Here is a 19,179-nt window from a genome sequence, read left to right on the forward strand (position 1 = left end):
CCAGCACAGGCTCTCTCTCTGACAGTATACCAGGAAGGCTACAGCTCACTGTTTCCCTGGTAAATCCAGAATTACCCAGAACAGAATACACGAATGTCTGCATCCCATCACACTGCTGTGGAGATCAGTGGATAGTCTTCCACCAACTTCCACAGACATCTGAATGGCTTAACCTTGGTAGAGGGCCAGGACACGTAAATCCTGTCCTGTAAATTTAGATCAGAAGACCATTTCTGTGACTTTCAGATTAGGAGATCTACATCTCCATTGTAATACATCTGACTAACAGGATTTAAGCTTTATAGGCAGTTAAGCTCCTTTGGGTTACAACACTTGATTCCTAATTCAAAAGAAGTAGGTGTGAATGCTCACATACTGCTTTCTCATAGTGTCATGGCAACAAAATCCTCATAGCTGCAATGTCATTGTTAGTCACAGAGCAAAGGACAGCCAGAGGATGTTCTCTGTCTCCACCCCTCTCAAAGGTTAATACTGCAAGAAAGTCCTGTTCCAAAACACTGAAACATCCACTACTGGAACGTCTATTTCAGGATCACTGTAATGCATTTTTTTTCCTTACATGTTGACATTCTCTTTAATGCCCTGTGTTTTCTGCTGTTCTTTGACAAACCAATGTTATTACCTATCTGTTTTTTTTGGAATATATTTTAAGAAATATGAAAAAGGTGTCTGGGTAAGGGTAAATATGCTACAGGGGACCTCAAGATTAATTTGTGAAATAATTCTAAATACAAAAGTATAGCATTTGTAAACAGATACCAGTCTGGTGTAATATGCTGAATGCTTTTATGAACTGACTTCTACATGCTAAAAAAAATTAAAAAATCAACTAGAACAAAGTTTAAAATATCTTTTAATTGATGATTAATTTCTACATTTCTACAGTATTAACAATCTCTAAAACAAATATCTGAATCTATATCTCAAAATATATTATAATTTTTGCAAGTAAATAAGTTATTAGAACTATCATATTGTGTTGCTTTCCTGCCTGTGTAAACTTCTAATGATAATGCATTTCAGAAGAAATAACAATAATAAGCAATTGCAATGGATTTACATTACTAATAGACTTTAAGTACAATTCTATACATATTCTATACACTTGGATAATTTTTTCTTCACTTACACTTTTACAAAGCCATACGCTGAAAGGACATTCAAATACATTCAAGACTGAACAGAGAGGCAGGAGAGGGATGAATAAAAAGACAACATGTTGCAGGTGGTACATCATGACACAAAGTACTGTATATCACCAGCCACTACCAGCTGCAGGCATGAAATTGCTTCCTAGAGAGGGCTGGAGTCACCTAACATACAAGTTCTCTTGGGACAGCTCTCGGTTCACTTGTCAGATTTGCTTTTGTGACCAGAGAGTTCACTGGCCAGGTCTTCTCCATCTGGGAGGTCCCAGGGATGAATCAGCTGGGGACATCTGTGGAGCCCTCAGTCCCTCGGAAGGGCCAGAGGCACAGTGGGCACCGACCCGAGAGTGCCACCCACTGTGGAGCTGTGCCCTCCTGCGAGCTCATGGGGCTGCCCTGGCACACTGAAACCTGCCTGGCAGAGCATCGCAGGCACAACCACCCTGCAACTCTCTGGAGCAACAGAACACAGAGCTCTGCAGAAAAATGGGGACTTTGGTTTGTAAACAGCCATTGTAACAAGCACAGAATGAAACGTTTTAATGGGCTACAGTTAATCATCTATAAAAACTGTAGGTTCAGCATGAATTTAAATTGTAAACTGGTGATAAATAATACAGTAAGTCTCAGCATGTTTTAAAATATACATTATTAAATAAACTTTGATTTTCAGAAAAGCTTTCACCTTTTTTGTTCAGAAAAACCCACTTAAAAATCCTTTATGAACTGCAGCTATTTTGCCTGCCTGAAAATTTTGATTTATGAAGCCCTACTGCCTAGTGCAGAACATATATTTGTATTAACTTTCCTTTTCTTTTTTTCTTTCTATCGCAGATTAGGCAAGAGCTCAATTCAAAAACTGTGAATGTAATTTAAACTAATTTAAAACTATACATTATTATAACAATTCTGAACTGGTTTCATTCTAGTTTATTTAGTAACCATACACATATCCAAATATTCACTGAAGCAAGTACCACAGTCAGAGCAGTAGCTAGACCTAGATTTAAAAGGTACATATTTAAATCTGGTCACAGAAAAGGTCTCCATGCACCTCCTGTTAACTAGCCTTGCAATCTATCCATGAACGTGAACCTGGCTAAATGCTGTGTTCAGTGGGAATCAGCAGCACCATTTCTCCATGGCAGTTTATGCTGGACTGCGCTGCTGAGGTTGGTGTGCCCTGCCCACCCTGGCAGGCCCGTGTATCCCCAGACATGCAGGCTAGGAGACAGCAAAGGGTGCCTGAGAGGGAAAGCCCTGTCTGTAACACACCCCTTGTGCACAGAGATCCCCACAGCTGATCTCCTGAGCTCCCTCAGCAGACTGAGCCTCCTCTCGTCTCACATCCTGCAGGGTGGGAGAAATTACATCTGTCAGCTACTGCTCACCATGGCCTCAGTGACCCCTCGGCAGATAATGCAGAAGATGCAATATCCCAGCACCATATTCCTTTCTGCTGCTCATGCCCTGAAGCTGGGATCTGACCTCCAAACATTCTGGGCTGAGCTGTGGAACAACTCAATCTGTCCCAAAACAGTGTTTCACAGTATGTGAGTGCTGGGGAGAACCTCAAGAAATCCAGCTGCTTGCAGGTAGAGTTCATACAAAAGATGGCTTCTGTTTCTAGCACTAGTAGGAAATGTCACCTGATTGAAAGCAATCTCCCTATTTCTATGTGCTGCTATTCAAAAGCTTTCATAAGGCCATGCTCTATATTAATTCATTTCAGAAGGCCTATATAAAACAAGTAAGAAAATACCTTTGTAAAAGTTAAATTTGTTAAAGACTACATGCAAACATTAGAGATGCTGATGTTTTAATACATTCCAAATTTTACGTAAGCAGGAGGCTTTAAATGCTTTAGAAAACTAGGGATATTGCAGAGAGGAAGACAAAAAAGACAGATGTAAAAAAGAAGTTGGAAAGAGAGCACCCTATGAAAATCATACTTAAGTTTTAATGTCCATTTAACAGGTTAATTAAATGTTTCAAGATCTGAAGTCAATAGCAAGAAGATTTTACCTGCAATTCTCACTATGTTTCAGAAGATACATTAACAGAGTAGCAACCAGTAATCAGACAAGAGGAAAAGGCCTCAAGCTGTGCCAGGGGAGGTTCAGGCTGGACATCAGGAAGAATTTCTCCACGGAAAGGCTGGTCAGGCACTGGAACTGGCTCCCCAGTGAGGTGGTGGAGTCACCATCACTGGAAGCATTCAAGAAGCTATAGTGCTATAGTGCTATAGTCTAGTTGATGTGATGATATTCAGTCAAAGGTTGGACTTGGTGACCCTGGAGGTCTTTTCCAACCTTACTGATTCTGTGAAAAGGACGCTTCAGTGAAAGGTTTCAAAAAACAGGAGGAAAAGAACATGTTGCTTACTTTTTTTAGGTAAATGCCATGTAAACTAATCTACACGGCCATCTCTCTGGTCTATGAAACATTGAATGCGATACTGTAAGTAATTTTTAGCTTTATTTTTATTAAATCATTATTTAGCAAGACTGTTCTGTAGCTGTAAATCCATTTTTAAATTGTATCATTACCTTGTACATTGTTGCTTTATGGAAGTGCAACCCAAGATTGTAGCAAACAGTGTTGTATTGTTCTCATTCCAAATGTACAAAATGTTATAAAAATAGGTCCTTGATTAACATATGATAATATCTTTAGGCCACAATGAAAACAAATATAATACATTTTTATAGTGCAAGTATTCCTTTTAGAAGGAATACTATCTACAGGATACTCTCATCTGATCAAGGATTTCAAAATCACATCCTTAAGTATCCAATGCATTTTCAATTAATTGATAGCTATGGTCTTCAGTGAGCTGCCCTGACAGTTAAAAAAGAGACACAGAACTTAATCTAATCTTAGTTTCTCATATTTCATCACACTATTCTGATTGCTAATGGAGATATATTTCCCAAAACAGCCAATATGTTCCTCATAGTTTATAAAACAGTACTGAAAGAATGCTGAACACATATAACTGCTAGTCTGAACACATGTAACACAACTGGTTTGCGATTCAGTGTTGTAAGTGTAGTTTAAAATATAAACTTTCAATAATTTTAGCTGCATGTTAAACAGAAGTAGTAAGTTAAACTAGAGCACCTTGTGTGTAATTTAAGGAATACAAAGATTATATCTTTTAAAATTTAAAGAGAAACAACTGTTCTGCCTCAAGTCTACTATGCACCTGTCATATAAAAGGAAACTCATTTATGTGTAATGAAGACATGCATAAATATCACAAATTAAAGGCACAATACAGAATTGGAAAGTTAAGGATATAGTGAGTCCTTGCTTTTTTATAAAATTACCTGGTAGTCCTTTTTCTGGCATATCTACAAATTTCAGAAAAGCTGCATTATCATAGAATAATTGAAGCTAAAAACAGAAACTGCCTATTCAAATATGTGGTTCAATTTCTTGCCAACTCTACCTGAAAACCTTCCAAGACTCTGTATGCATTGATAAGCACTACTATGTCATTCTGTAACCTGACTGATCTTATTGGTAGGACCTTTCTTCTGATATTCATTGGCTATTTACCTTGTTTCAAATTCATCATAGCTACACCTCCATACTTAGAAAAGCTCTTCCATGTATTTATCATATAACAAAGAATTACACATATTAATGACTTAATCGTTCTGACTTCTTTCTCACTTCAACTAGTTTTGTTATTGTTTTCTGAGCTTTCACAAGATTATACAATTCTTCATCCCCGAGGAAGCCAAAACATAAGACTGTACTCCAGAAATTACCTCAGCAATCACGAGTATTCTGATTTACAGCTGCCTGGTGCAGTTCTTCCACATAGATATACACTTCTTTTGACATCAGTGAAGCCAGAAGCAAGACAGGCTTGTTGCCTACATTTTCACAGCTTCGTACCACATTACTACATTTCCATCTTCTCTCTCTCACTAAGTATCCAAGTTTCCTCAAATGCATCACCTTTTCTCTGAATCTGCTGGGCTGTTAGTTCAAAATCTTATTTGTTGGACCTCTCCCACTCAGGTATCATATAGTGTAATATCATCTGTAACTTCTATCAATATACTGTAGATCCTTCTTGCAGATTATTGAAGACATAAAATAGAATTAGGTCAACACAGTTTAAACAATTAATGGGGAGGGTGCAGTTAAGATTGCCCAATGGGATGAATCAAACCACAATTTATATTTTAAGTTGCTATTTTAAATATATTTTATCCCACTGAGCTATTTTAAAGAAGTCAAATATCTAACCATAGCTACAGTTTTTCAATGCAATACTGATTCTTCTGTATACATAATTGAAACGTAGTATAGGAAACATGCTGACAATCAGCTTTGCTCTGCAAAGGAGTCTCATTCCAGCCACTGATTAGAGAAAGGTAGACACATCCTGTCTACTCCTCAGCACAAACTTTTAACCAGTTAATATTTTATCTATTATTCTAAATATCTTTAACATTACAAATGAAAATACAGGGAGGTCTAAATTTGCACTGACAATCAAGAATTCAACTCCTTTCACAAGTCCTGAAATTCTGCAGTGTGATACTGTAATTCAAAAAATATTGAACAACCTGCTGCAGTACTCATAATTGGAAATATATTACTTAATATAAAGTTTAAACACCATTCAATTCACCTAGTCTATGAAAAACATCATTACCTAATTTACATTCTGATTTCCAGAAGACTCGCTTTCAGTACAACTTATCAACTCACCTTCTGTTCTTGATAATGACTACAGGTCATAACAGAACTTTCAGAACACAAGGCACAGTAGCCAACTATTCTAATTCTTAAAGCTACTCATCATCCTATTGAAAATAAGAAAATATTTCTTTGAAGACATGAACAATTAAAAAACCAAAGTGAATCTAAGGATGAAAAGGTAGGTCTGAAAATATATTAATTGCAAAAATAATACAGTCCATGACATTTTAGGCACAGTTGTTTATTCTTGTTCCATGTTTTAAAATTTGGACTCAGAAAAATCAGAGGAAGTCTTGGGTTTTTACCCTCTCTTCTTTTCCTTTCCACTAAAAGCACCATGGTTACACAGCTTGATTCAATCGTCCTTTTCCACGATCACTTCTCCATGAAGCACCCTTCTTCTCTGACGCAGCATGTGGAAGTAGAGTTGTGGAAATACTTGATCAAAGCATAAAAGAAAGCAAATTAGATGGAAAAATTCAACAGCTCACATAATGGAAAACCACAATTTTACAGAGTGATGAACTGAGTAAAAATTATGGCACACAGTGGCTGAGTTGATTAAGGTGAATAATAACAAGTCATGAGCACTGCAGTGATTTAAAAAACAATAATTACTCAAGCTCAGACAAGGCCCCCTGAATAAATACTGTGTGTTCAAGGAACTTTACTCCAACAGTTTCTTTGTAGAAACAGGATTTAACCCCATTCTGGTGGTGCTTATAGACTTCAAATGGAGGAGGATGCAAATTTACCCTATTTGTTGAAGTCTGAAGTAAGGAGATCCCTCTTTCCTGTCCCTCTGTCATTTATTATATTACTGTCCTGCTGACAGAGTTAATCCTCATTTTTAATGGCTAGAAAACTGGATTTATTCCTGAAGTGTTGTTACATAAACAGATGTAAAACAGATGTAAGTTATCACACTTTAGAATATTTTTTATTGACATAAATCCCTCCTGTTGACCTTCATGATTTCTTGGGACAAAAAAATTTCAGTGTGTGTGCATATTGTAAAGGTCCATATTGAAGGTTGCCTTCTCAAATGAATATCTTTCATGAATGCAGATCACAGACCTTTTAACTTCAGTGTTCCTGCTTTTCAATTTCTCTCCCTAATCTGCTGCCTCAATGTACAGATTATAAAAAAAAAATATGTTCTATTACTAATATTATCTAAAATATTACATTTGCCTAGTTTGGTCTAGTCCTATTCATGGTAGAATATCTGGTATATCAGCTTGCTTTCTCCTTGTCTTCACTGCTTAAGTAGCAGTGGAAATAACACTGGAAGTAAAAGACAGATACTCTCTCTGCTTGACCTCCATGGGTTCTGGTATGCATAAGTACAAGGACAAACTGATGAAACCAGGGACTGCAGATGAAAATTTCAGCCTAACCAATTAAAGCATAGTAAAGCTTGGAACCACAGAAAGCAGCCTTACAGTAGAAGGTGTTCAGCAAATTTTAGTACAGGCAGTGTTTATAGTGTCAATCACTGATTATTATGTTATTAAAATGTTTCCACAGTTAAACAGTACTTACATGGCACATAGGAGCACATGACAATAATAAGGAAGTAATAGTAGTCAAAGGAGACATTGTATTTGTTGGGAAGTCTCAGTGAAAACATTCCTGTTTTCTTCACATAGGGTAAAGCAGCATATATGGTTAGCAGTTCACCTGCAACTCCAGCAGGATACAAAATGATAAAAAAGTTGTATCTGCATTGGAAAATAATAAAAAAAACAACTTGTGAGAAACACCCCATAAACTTAAAATTTTCTTTTGTTATTATTAGTATCACACCAATGTATTAATGTGTATTTCCTGCACCAGAATCAAGGATCACATCCTGACTTGACACAAAATATCAGTTTCAGTTACTTTCGACAGAGTTGCTCAGATTGACAAAAGAATGCATTCCTCAGGGCTTTCTTTAAAAAACAGTGAAATATCAGAATGTTTTAATGTCTTTCTAATAAAACCATCCTCAAATTTTTAGTCTCCAATAATGATTTTTTAGAAGTGTACTATTCTTACTCCTGTTGTCACTGACAAGATTCAGACCAGGACCGAATCTCAAATTCAGATGATCCTACATATTTTCATCACAGTGCGCACACACTGGGTCAACTGTATGTACTACAATTTGTTTGAAGATAATGAAAATGTTGAAAAATATCAGAAGCCTGTTCTATTCACTACAACATGGGAATACTACATTTACCACTAATGGAAATGGGAATAAAAAGATAAAAGAAAACCACAGTGCCAGAGACTTAACAGATCCATTTTAAAGTGAGATGATGTTGATATAAAAGGCAAAGCATCCAGTTGAAAGAAAATGTGGTTTGGCTGCCAAAGGCCACATAGGCAGTGACAAAATAAAAATTGCAATCAATAGGCTTCGTGGTGTCATTTCACACTGTGCACCATGGATGTGCTGGCTCTCCTAAGGAACAAATCTTGACTTCATACAGGGAACACCAATGAGAGCTGTCACACAGAGAGAAAGGTACAGTGTGCACTTCCTGACCAAAAGAAATGAGATCCAAAAGAGCAGCAACTAAGCATGAAACCCTCCTAGAAGCAGAAGGGCTTAGAAGATTCACAGATGAGGGGAATCAAAGAATGGTTCAGGTTGGGAGGGACCACAATGAGTCATCTGGTCCAACCTCCCTGCTCAAGCAGGGTTATCCTAAAGCACCTGGCACAGGATTCTGTCCAGAGAGTTTTTGAATATCTCCAGTGAGGGAGACATTGGATTGTGTCTCTGGAAAATCTGTTCCAGTGCTTGGTCACCTGCACAGTAAAGAAGCTCTTCTTCATATTCAGGGGAAACTTCCTGTGCATCAGTTTCTGCCCTTTGCCTCTTGTCCCACTGCTTGGCAGCACCAAGAAGAATGTAGATTAGATAACAAGGAACTGACACCTTACATATTGTTTGTCTCTATGCAGTTATAAGGCAAAGATCAGAAATTCCATCTCTCGTCGTATTGAATTCATGCCCAGCTGTGCTGTTTGTTTATCTATAAATCTTGATGGGATATTTTAGACTGTATGAAAAAATAATATTTTCAAATGTCTTGCTTATATTAATATTTCACCACATGTCTCTTCAGTGAGAATATAATTTTCCCTATTGTCCATATAACAGAAACAAAATTCTGTTATTCAAGGCACATTGACCTGATGGCAAAAATTATTACCTGTCAATGTAATATGTACTAAGTGCATTTCACTTTCTGAAGTCTGTATAAAAAACTACTGATGATAACCAATCTGACTATCTTTAAATTTGTCATTTAGTGCTTAAACAAGTCTCCTACTTAGGCACTAGCAAAAAGGTAATGTTTTTTAAGAATGGACATAAATGTCAGACACATCAAAGAAGTGCATTACAAGCATCAAACCTGCATTATCAAAAACAAAAATAAAGGGACATAACAAACAAATTCTTTTAAATAAGACCCGCCCGTACTGAAGGTAGGTCAGATGCTTTTCTTCTAACATAATAAATCTGCCTTAACTGTATTTTTCAAATAATGACTACATAGAATACTATTCCAGCTAAGTCTCCTGATAAACACACAGTGTCTGTAGTGTATATGATCTAGTGGCCAACCTTAAGTATGCTTCAAAATCAAAATAGTTTTGATATGGAACACAAATTTGGTGGGCTAAACTAAGTCAGTATTTAATTTCACTACATGGATATAATCTTACAAAAGCTCTGATACAGCAAAACTTCCTATAAAGTAATAATACAGATTGAGTGACAACAACTCCCACATTTTCAAAGAACTAATATCCACAAAGACTAGCACAGGTGCTTAATTTTGGGCACTGTATTCAACAGCATTGTAAAGAGTCATACTGCAAATTAAAAGATGACTCCAAAGATAGAGAAAAAAATTAGAATAAGTGAAAGCAGAGTTCAAACTGTGAGACACAGAAAGCAAAGAAAAAACCATACCCCAAAAACCTTCGCTAAAATATTTTTAACATTTTAAACCACGCAACAACGATCCCAAGTACAGAAAGCAACTGACTTGCACTTTGTTGACACATAACCAAAGCTCAAACATCTGCTCTCCAGTGTGTTAGTTCAGCATGCCTGAAACCAACATGCACAGAATCATGAGAAACTCAAGTGCAAGGCATCTCCACCTGGCCCATTTAATGAAGTATGGCAAATGGTTGAGCAGGTTGAATGTGTAGAAGGAATATCGAGTAATCTCTGTCACAGTCCATACGACCAGAAAAAGAATAACGCTCTCCTCATTCTGGATCTGCAGAAGTATAAAGAACCAACACTTTCTTCATCCTTAGGCTTCTTTTGTGTGCAAATTGCAACAGACTTCTCTTTAAGATACATAGAGCAGAACAAATGTCTTGTAAAGAAAAATTTTGGCACAGAAGTGATATGCTGAAACCATTAGCACGTACAGTTCATTATCATATATGTTTACTAAATACATTAGTCAACTGAGCAGTCTTCATCTATTATGCAAATATCAAAATATAAAACCCTATAATTATGCTTGTTCCTCCTCTTTATTCTTTACCTACATTCCACTAGACTATCTAACTATGCCTCTTTCGTTTGTGGTTGACCTACTTGTTTACGTTCTTACTCCTCAAAACAGCAAGAACAACAAAATGCTACAGAAGGTATGTTCTACTCAAAATCACGTTTTAATCATTCTGCATTTCCTAGACTTCCTTCTACTTTTAATCTTGCTTCTTCTTCAATGTAATATGCACATCTCAATGAAACTTTAGACAAAAGGAATTGCTTTATATAACCTATAACTGGAACTTGGTCACAGAAGATCAAGTTTGGCAGACTTCAGGGAGCTCTAAGATAGTTGAGGAGCCAGAGCACAGATGGCTCACTAAATGAAGAGTAGTTGGTAGCTCAGGAGCTTTGGGTAAACTCACTCAACAAGTCTGTGTAAGATTTAAGTTCTGAGTCATTAAACTGCCTCACTGGTAAGTAGCACATCTCTGCTGTTTCAGAAAACCACTTCTTTCTCACTCTGAGTGAACAAATAAACAAAAGTCCCCAAATACAAAGAAGGCACCTGGGGATCTATTACAAACACTACCTTCTGTGAGGAAGAATTACACACAAGTAATTTTCTTTCCTTTAAGAGGGGAGGAATTTTGTAATACACTTCTATGCCTGAAGGCTGAAAAGCTCCAGGGATGTCTGTGAAACAGAATAAAGCAATACAAGTTTTGTTAAAATTACAAAAAAGGGAAATGATTTTTCAGAATAAAATGCAACATGGTGACAAAGTTTAATATATCTCCAAGATGCTGAAAATCCACAACACTGTCAAAAATCAAGAAGAATTATAAGTGCTCATAAAATCGCACCCTCAATGTGTCAAAGAAGGTGCACTTTTAGCAGGACCTCACCAACATCATAAAGAAAATGGAGACATAAAAATAGCACCAAAATCACAAACAAATAGCAGCAACTGAAGTGCACAGACAGCCAAACAAATAAGCAAAGGTAAAGACAGAATTAGGTTGTTCTTTGCCTCATGCAATTAGAGACAAACAGTGATAACTCAAACTTGGATTCATGTCAATGTGCTAAATCCAAGCAGAAGAGCTTTAAATAAGTATGCAGAGAATTCCTATCTGCTGCCTTGCAAATCTGCAGTCAAGGGGGGAGGTCTGGCTCTGGCTATTATCACTGACGTGCCTCTCACCACCTAAAGTGACCCTGAACATTCATGCCTGCCAAGAAATAACAGCGTGAAATACAATCAGACATACATTCAAATGTATTTCTTTTTGGACACAGCTTGGCGTACACTAGTGTAGATAGAGGAAATAAAAGAAATTGCTGGGTATGCTAAAGATTTAGTCCACTGCAGATAATAAAAAATGGCAAAATGCAGTGCTGTAGTCCAGCTCGTGTATAGACATTCAATATAAAGATCTTGTTAATCTTTGAAACATTTTGCCTTACAGAAAAATATAAAAGTTAGCTTATAACAAACAAAACAAAACAAAACAACAAAACAACAAACAAAAACCAAAACACCACCAATAAACCAACAACAAGAAAAAAGGAAAAAAAACAACCTATGAAAAGGCTATTTAATTTATTCTGTGTTAAGAAGATTGACAGTAAAGGAAAAGATGCAGTGTAGAAAACAAATCCTCTTGTGAAATGAAATGAAGATTTGATAACTGAGGCAGGTGCTAGGATAATTCATCTGCAGAAAGGCCTATGCCATCTGCTGGTGAGACAGTTTAATGGCTCAGCTTTTCAAGTTCTGAAGAAATCCAGGAGCACAAAATCGACCACTTCATTTTTTTACATGCCTTTCATAGAAAGCACACCTCACAAAATGAATCCAATGTCCCACCTATTAGCTGTGAACTGCTTGTTTCATTCTGCTGCCAGGAAAATAAACCATTGTCATTTACACAGGTCCTTATGTGCCTTTGTGACATACTGGATGTCACCGAAAGTTAATACTACCATAATACTAAATTTTTGGGAAGGTTTCTAAAAAATTTGCAAAATTACAACCATGTTTATCATGTGAATTTAAGACACAAATTTAAAGATATAAATTTACATTTTATTTAGATTAATTCAGCAAGTGCTAATTAAAATTTTTGGAAGGGAACTGTTAACACTAGGGTGGTTTGGCTTGTAAATAATAGGAGTAGTCATTGATTTCGTTTAGGCAGACCACAGAGGGCATGATGCTAAATACACTTTGATTCACAGCTAAGACCCAGACTCAGTGTGCTGGCAAGAATCACACAAATTCAATTTTGTAACCCTAGCTTTCAACATTGCACTCATATATGTAAGCATTCTCTACAGGAATATCTATAATTTTAGATTGGTCTTTCTTGTGAAATGAGAACTGTAGTAATAGCTTCTCCTTAAAAGCAATCAAAACGTAATTTGCTCACACACATACCTGTTTTATACTATGTGCAATGAACCACACCATGAAGATTCTTGAACTCACTTGGACCCCAGTCACAAGCACAGATGTGCGAACTATTCCTTAAAAAGAGAAACATGTTATCTCTGTTCCACAATTCATGTTTTAACTAGTTACAGGACAAACAAAAACAAAGAACTCACCAATTGCACAGTGGATTACCTGTAAATAAAAGTAAATCAGAGGTTACTGATGTGCAGAATGTTACTAGCTACCCTATAAACATGGCCTTTTGATATTAATATAAACCTAGGCTCCATTCTCATTTTTGTCTCCCACTAGCAGCCTTAAAAAGAAATACATGGCAGAGCCCTGGCAATCAGTGTTGGATGATCTCAATATCTGAGCTGTGCAACTACATGAAAGACAATTGTTTTCCAAATTAATTGTAAATATTAGACATTTAGATACTTATAAAGCATTTTATTCAACTAGTAAGCTTCTCTCCCTTTACCTTATTCAAAGAAGAATTTTACAGGACGGTGTAGAGGAAGTCATATAAAGAACACTACACACAGTAATTTTAAAATGTTCTGCATTCATTACAGATTAGTAACATTATTATACTTTTGTCAATGACGGCTATGAAACTTTAGATATAGTGTATTTTCTAGTGAGTAATGTTTAGCAAATGAAGTGCTTTTCATTGTTTGGCAGGTTTGAATAGAATCACTTACTGTGAAGGTTTAACAGCACAAAAGCCTATATACAGCCGGTAACATGATTTTAACAGTTGTTTGAACTAGAGATGTTGTAGGTAGATTGAGGAAAAAAGTTAAAATGTAGACAGACATTCTTTGTTGTGCCTGAGAAAGAACAACAAGTGCCCCATAAACCCAGCAATAAAGCTTCACTCCACAGATTTACCAGAACTGAGACCACCAGTGCATAGTTTGCAGAAGTATTACTTAAAGAATACTTTGCACACCTTGCACGGACCCTGTTGCACAGGATTATATAGGGTACATGAATCCTGTCTTGAAATAAGCAGAAGCAGGAAAGGCACAGAAGGATGGCAAGTCCAGTATAAAGAATATAAGGTAAGCTGTAATCTCTGAGATGGTGATATCTACTACACTAGAGGGCTGATTTGCTGGCTGTGATGCCTTCGAGATTTTGCTTTTTGCATTAAAGACTCTCAAACCAGTTCCCAGGCACTGATTTAAAGAAATATGAGAATTAATTTTGAAAAATGCATGCCCATTTGTTTCAAGTAATCATCTTGCCCCACCCCCAAAACATCATTAAATAATAAAGCAAAAAGGACTTTTAGTACTAATATAATATTTTTATTTTATATTAAGGATAATAATGTGTTTTGCCTATGATATGCAGCATCCAGTAAAGCAAACTAATGTTTAAAATTTACCTCAAGCAAAGCAAATGTCTGGAAAAATTTAAGCGTCTTTTGAACGCTTCTGAATAAGCCTCTATGTGTTCCTTTCTGTATATAAAACCGCACCATGGCAATACCTAATACCAGCCACCTATAAAAGAAAGAGAATGGATACATTTCAAATTAGATTTCTAAAAATATCCATCCATCATAAATAATTCCATAGAGTATTTTTCTTCACAGATGAACTTTGATTCTTCACTTGTCAGTGTTTTTAGGTCATCAAAAATATCTTTAGACATAAATAGTATATAATATTAAGTAAACATTACACTCATCTCTTTACTTGGAAAAGAATGGAGAATAACTTGCTGCCTTCCCAGGATTGATTTAATTGAGGGAACCCCCCAAAACCACCCATCCATTAGACTTTTCCCTAGCAGTGACTACATATTTTTACTATTAAATCCTCATGCATCTTGACTATTAAATACTGTTATTTGAAACCACATGGTGACCTTGGCACTCAAAAGAAGTCACTGTTTGGGTTGAAAGTTTGTAAAAGTAAAAGACTGGAATTTATGCACATCAGTTTTACATTTTTCATGGCCCCTCAACTCACTGATTTCAGGACTGACTAGTGATCTTAATGTTCCTGTTTGTGATTGTCCAAATGAAGCTACCACTACAATTATGTTTTCCAAAGTGTTGAGAAGTGTTTTAAAAGTTGACTTAAAAATCAGATTCTAAAGTGCTGAAAGATGGGTGTTCTATGCTCCTGACTTCCAGAAGCAGATATATTTAATTAGCACATTTGAGGGGGTTGGATAAATTTATTTTGTTTTTTTTAGGAAACTGAACAATGATGCCAACTAATAATCCTTCCAACGTAAAAGAAAGAAAAAGTAAGAATATCTTTTAATCATAGTAGAATTTGACATAAAACTTGAGATTTAGAATGAAAATTGAGAAAAAAATAAACGTCTGAACAGTGGGTTGATCCCTCTACCAGCCCAGACTCTGTAAAATAATCCAAGGCATGAGGAATTCCTTCCATGCAACAAACTCATGTTTATATAATTAAGATTTTCAAAACAGTGTACTTTATGTTCCTTATTCATGTGATTGTTTGGGTAGAAATGGATCTTAGAGATCACCTAGTTCCAGCCCCCTCTGCTGTAAGCAGGGACAGCTTCCATTAGACAAGGTCACTCAGGGCCCCATCCAACCTGGCTTTGAACACTTCCAGGAATGGGCCATCCACAGGTTCTTTGGGCAACCTCTGCAAGTGCCTCACCACCCTCTGAGTAAAGAATTGGTTCCCAATATCTAATCTAAACCTGCCCTCTTTCAGTTTAAAGCCATTACACCTTATTCTATCACTACAAACCCTTGTGAAAAGTTCCTCTCCTGTTGACCTGACTGAGAGGTCACAATTTTGTCATCCTGGAGCCTTCCATTCTCCAGACTGAAAAAACTCAATTCTCTCAGCCTTTCAGACCTATACCTCATTCTTAAAACATCACATTAGCAAGAAGACTGAAAACTTCAGGTTTCAATGCAAAAAGGCTAAGAAAGTACAAAAATTCTTTAACATAGACATAGACATAGACATAGGCATAACAAGAGCTATGGATAGCTATTTTGAGAGGTAAAAGTAAAAATCAAAAATGACAAAAATTTTAGTTCAGTGTCTTCTGTAATGTTGGGAATAATTACCCAGTTCTTTCATTTTCCATAAAGCCATAGCAAATATATCCTACAGCAACATGAGCTCTGGCTAAGGAAGGGCCCAAGTGACAAAGCAGAAGAGTCTCAGAGATACTCAGAGGCAGATTCAGAGAGATTATAAACATTCACAGAAATATTTACACAAACATTTGGATAAATTTTTAACTCATCTTCTGGTAGTCCTCCCTGAGCATAAGGTATAGGCTAGTACTGGAAACGGGGACCCTGGAAATAGTAATTTTTGTTCAGATCCACTCTGCTGTAACAGCGTGAGAGCGGCCTGGATGCTGACAGCTCCCCGCTCACCTCGGATGGCACGGAGTGCAGGATCGCCCCTTAACCACTCCTACGCACGGCGGCCACTGCTATGCAGCCTCTCGGCGTGCCCCATTCCAGCACGTCATGACAGCATTTCAGACTCACATGCAACCGTATGTGATCTGTCAGGCTTCCCCACACTGCAGGAATGATCCCCTTCTTTGATCCCTTCTACTTTAAGCCCATGAATCCGACCTGTCAGCGCTCCAAAATTTTCCCCCGCAAGTGTTACTTAGATTTTACAATGGATTTTAAATATGAGCGCATTTATTTCAGGTTGTCTCCCACCTCTGTGGAAATGAGGAATTACTAGAATATCACTGGTAGTCTTTCACAGTGGAGCTGCCGTGTTTTATAGTGAAGTGTTTGACAAGAGGAAGGTGACAGTGAGTTCATGTCCAGCTGGCAGCACAAATGTGGCAGCAACAGCTCTGTCCGAGACTTAGACTGAGAAGTCATAGTACATTTAACCTACCAAAGCATTTTCTGCATCTCATTCCACAGCCAAAGCATTGCAGAGAGAAGTAATCTTGGACTACACTCAGAATCAAAGATGGTAAATGGATTTTTCTTAAATGATTTTTTATGTGGACATAAATTTCTGTAGATAGATTTATTTAGCTGTCAGTGGCTTTGACTTTGGATCTCAGGAAAGCCCTGGTACTGATTATTACAAATCACCAGGAAATGGAAAACACTTCCTGTAATAAAGGCAGCATCTCCAGTTGGGACTTTCAGCAAGGCAGAGTATTGCTGTCATTTTAGTCCCTTAAATCTGTTTAAAAACAAAGAACACCTACAGGGTTTTTTTATTAGAATAGTTATTAACATGTAGTTATGCCTTCGTTTGTTAAAACTCCAGAAGCATTTTGCTATATTGCACTGCCTGGACAACTGGACAAATATACTGTTCTAGTTAAATATTTATTCTGTGTAGTGTCTCTATTAAGTATAGCTGCATTTCAAATATGTATTTTTCTCTTGAATTAATATGAGAGATCTCTTTATAGATATTTAAAGATATCTAATTTTAAATACATTTTAGAGACATTCTATCTCTAAAATATAAATGATTATAAGAATTTATTTCTATCTTTTTTCTTTGTTTCCATGTTTCTACATAAAAAATCCATTTTTGCATATCTAAATTTCTTTTGATAATAATGGAAAATGGGAGAGAAGGAAGTGGGAGATACTGAAGTGGCACCTAAGGTCAAAACTAATACGGTTCGATAATCTTTTAGAGACATAAAAGTCAGTGGCAAAGAGTCAGTGTTCATTAGCAAATTCACACATGGAGCACAAGACTGGTAATTCAATGAGGTAACATTAACCTCACATAAAAGCACTTTTCAAAAAGTGCTGCGGTAATATATGAACAGACTTGAATAGATATTCAAGATTCACAGTTGCTAGTGAGGAGAAAGCCATTACGATCACATTCCTGGCTTTCTCCATCAGTGCTTGAGCTCCTGCCTCAACCGTGGTGTGTTAGATTTACTCTAAGGGATTCAAAGTGAGATCACCCATTAGTAACCAAAGTAAAACTGTTCTCATGATGAATATCACACTACAAGTTATATTTTTTTTTAATTCTTAGCTTTCTTTTAAGCATGTGGAAATGAATGGGTTGGGGGGTTTTCCCCCCAAGAGCTAGTGAACAGGGAAAATTTCCAAGAGATGAGAATATGTGCTTCGAGCGCTAACAACATAAGCCTGACTGCTCTAATGATCTGTTATTCACAATAAACACCCGCTTTCCTCACAGCAGAGCCTGGCAGCGCGGAGCACAAGCTCAAATGAACTCCCCGGGCTACTGCAGCTCTCGCCCCTCGGCGGTGCCCGCTCATCCGTCCCGCCGCGGGCGGGCTGGCTGTGGACAGCTCTGCCTGCGGGGAGCCGGGGCGGGCTCGGAGCGGGGCGCACCGACCCGAGCGCGCCGCCCCGCACGGCCCCGGCCCTGGAGCCCCCGGCGGCACCGAGGAGCGCCGTCGGTCCCCGCGGGGGCCAGCAGCCCCTCCGCATCCGGCGAGGCCGTGCCGAGGGACGCGGCTCCCCCGCCCGGCATTCCGCTCCCGGCTATACTTAACCTCCGCGGCGGGCGCGGGGTGACGCGCCGCCGGCTGAGCGCTGCACCGTATTAGGCAATGCCCGGCAGGCGAGGAGAACCCCGCTCCCGGCGGCTCCCCCGGTTCCCCAGCCCGGCCCCCGCCTGGCCCCGGCCGTGCCCCCGCTCCGCGCCCCGCGGAGGCGCCGCGCCGCCGCCCGCGCCCGCTCACCCCGCGGTCATGGCGACGTTGTAGAAAATTAGCCAGGTCGTGGCCAGGGCGCCCAGCTTCTTCTTCCTGCCATTCTCCTTCTCCTCCACCGCGCCGTTGCCGCCTCCGTCCTCCTCGCTGGACGCCATGGTTCCCGGCGGGAGCGCGGCGCACACGGCACGGAGGAGGGGCTCCCTCCGCGGCGGGGCTGGGGCCGCGCTGACAGCCGGACCGGGCGCTGTCTCTCACCCCATCTGTCTTCCCCGAGGGCCGCTGCGGCCGCCAGCGGCTCACATGGCCCTGCGCGCTCCTCCCTCCGCGCCGCGGGTGTCCCCGGGTCAGCCGCAGCCTGCGGGGGCGGGGGAGCCTCCATCGGCGGGGGGATCCTGGTGGGATGGTACCCCGCCTTCCCGCTGGCCGCAGGGCAGCGGGCACAGCCCGCCTCGGAAAAAGTGACAGAAAATAGTGCAGCTCTTGGAAACACAGAAATATGTGTCTGAGATGGAGCACCTGAGAGTCTGGCCAGAGACCGACTGACGGGAATATGCCCAGGCCCCCACCTCAGAGGCCAAACCTGCCACGGTGACCTCAAGAGTATGGTAGATCTCCATAAATACCACCCTCAGTGCATGAGGAAGACTAAGGCTTAC

At 38.8% G+C, this 19,179-nt stretch overlaps 1 protein-coding gene across 2 annotated transcripts; it reads right to left on the reverse strand.

Moving 5' to 3' along the window:
• Positions 1-883: 883 nt before the first annotated feature.
• On the reverse strand, positions 884-18,814 carry HACD1 (3-hydroxyacyl-CoA dehydratase 1). Of its 2 annotated transcripts, none has more exons than XM_063413145.1 (7): positions 18,551-18,814; positions 14,256-14,373; positions 13,030-13,048; positions 12,860-12,942; positions 10,068-10,189; positions 7,440-7,618; positions 884-6,332 (listed from the first exon to the last, which is right to left on the reverse strand). In XM_063413145.1, the coding sequence occupies exons 1-7, from the start codon at positions 18,676-18,678 to the stop codon at positions 6,250-6,252; spliced, it is 732 nt and encodes a 243-aa protein (XP_063269215.1). In that variant the 5' UTR covers positions 18,679-18,814; the 3' UTR covers positions 884-6,249. The 2 variants fall into 2 exon arrangements, with proteins under 2 accessions (XP_063269215.1, XP_063269209.1); XM_063413139.1 differs by having other exon boundaries at positions 12,860-12,948.
• Between the last annotated feature and the right edge of the window lie 365 nt (positions 18,815-19,179).

Source organism: Prinia subflava, chromosome 1 (genome assembly GCF_021018805.1).
Source record: "Prinia subflava isolate CZ2003 ecotype Zambia chromosome 1, Cam_Psub_1.2, whole genome shotgun sequence".
Lineage (NCBI taxonomy): Eukaryota > Metazoa > Chordata > Aves > Passeriformes > Cisticolidae > Prinia > Prinia subflava.

Excerpts from the sequence above, each read along its gene's own strand:
- HACD1 (XM_063413139.1), bottom strand. The coding sequence starts at position 18,678 with ATGGCGTCCAGCGAGGAGGACGGAGGCGGCAACGGCGCGGTGGAGGAG. Across the intron at positions 10,190-12,859 it reads TTGCACATAGTATAAAACAG|ATCCAGAATGAGGAGAGCGT; the intron begins GTATGTGTGTGA and ends ATACTTCTGCAG. Across the intron at positions 6,333-7,439 it reads CATGTGCTCCTATGTGCCAT|TATTTCCACAACTCTACTTC; the intron begins GTAAGTACTGTT and ends GCTTTGATCAAG.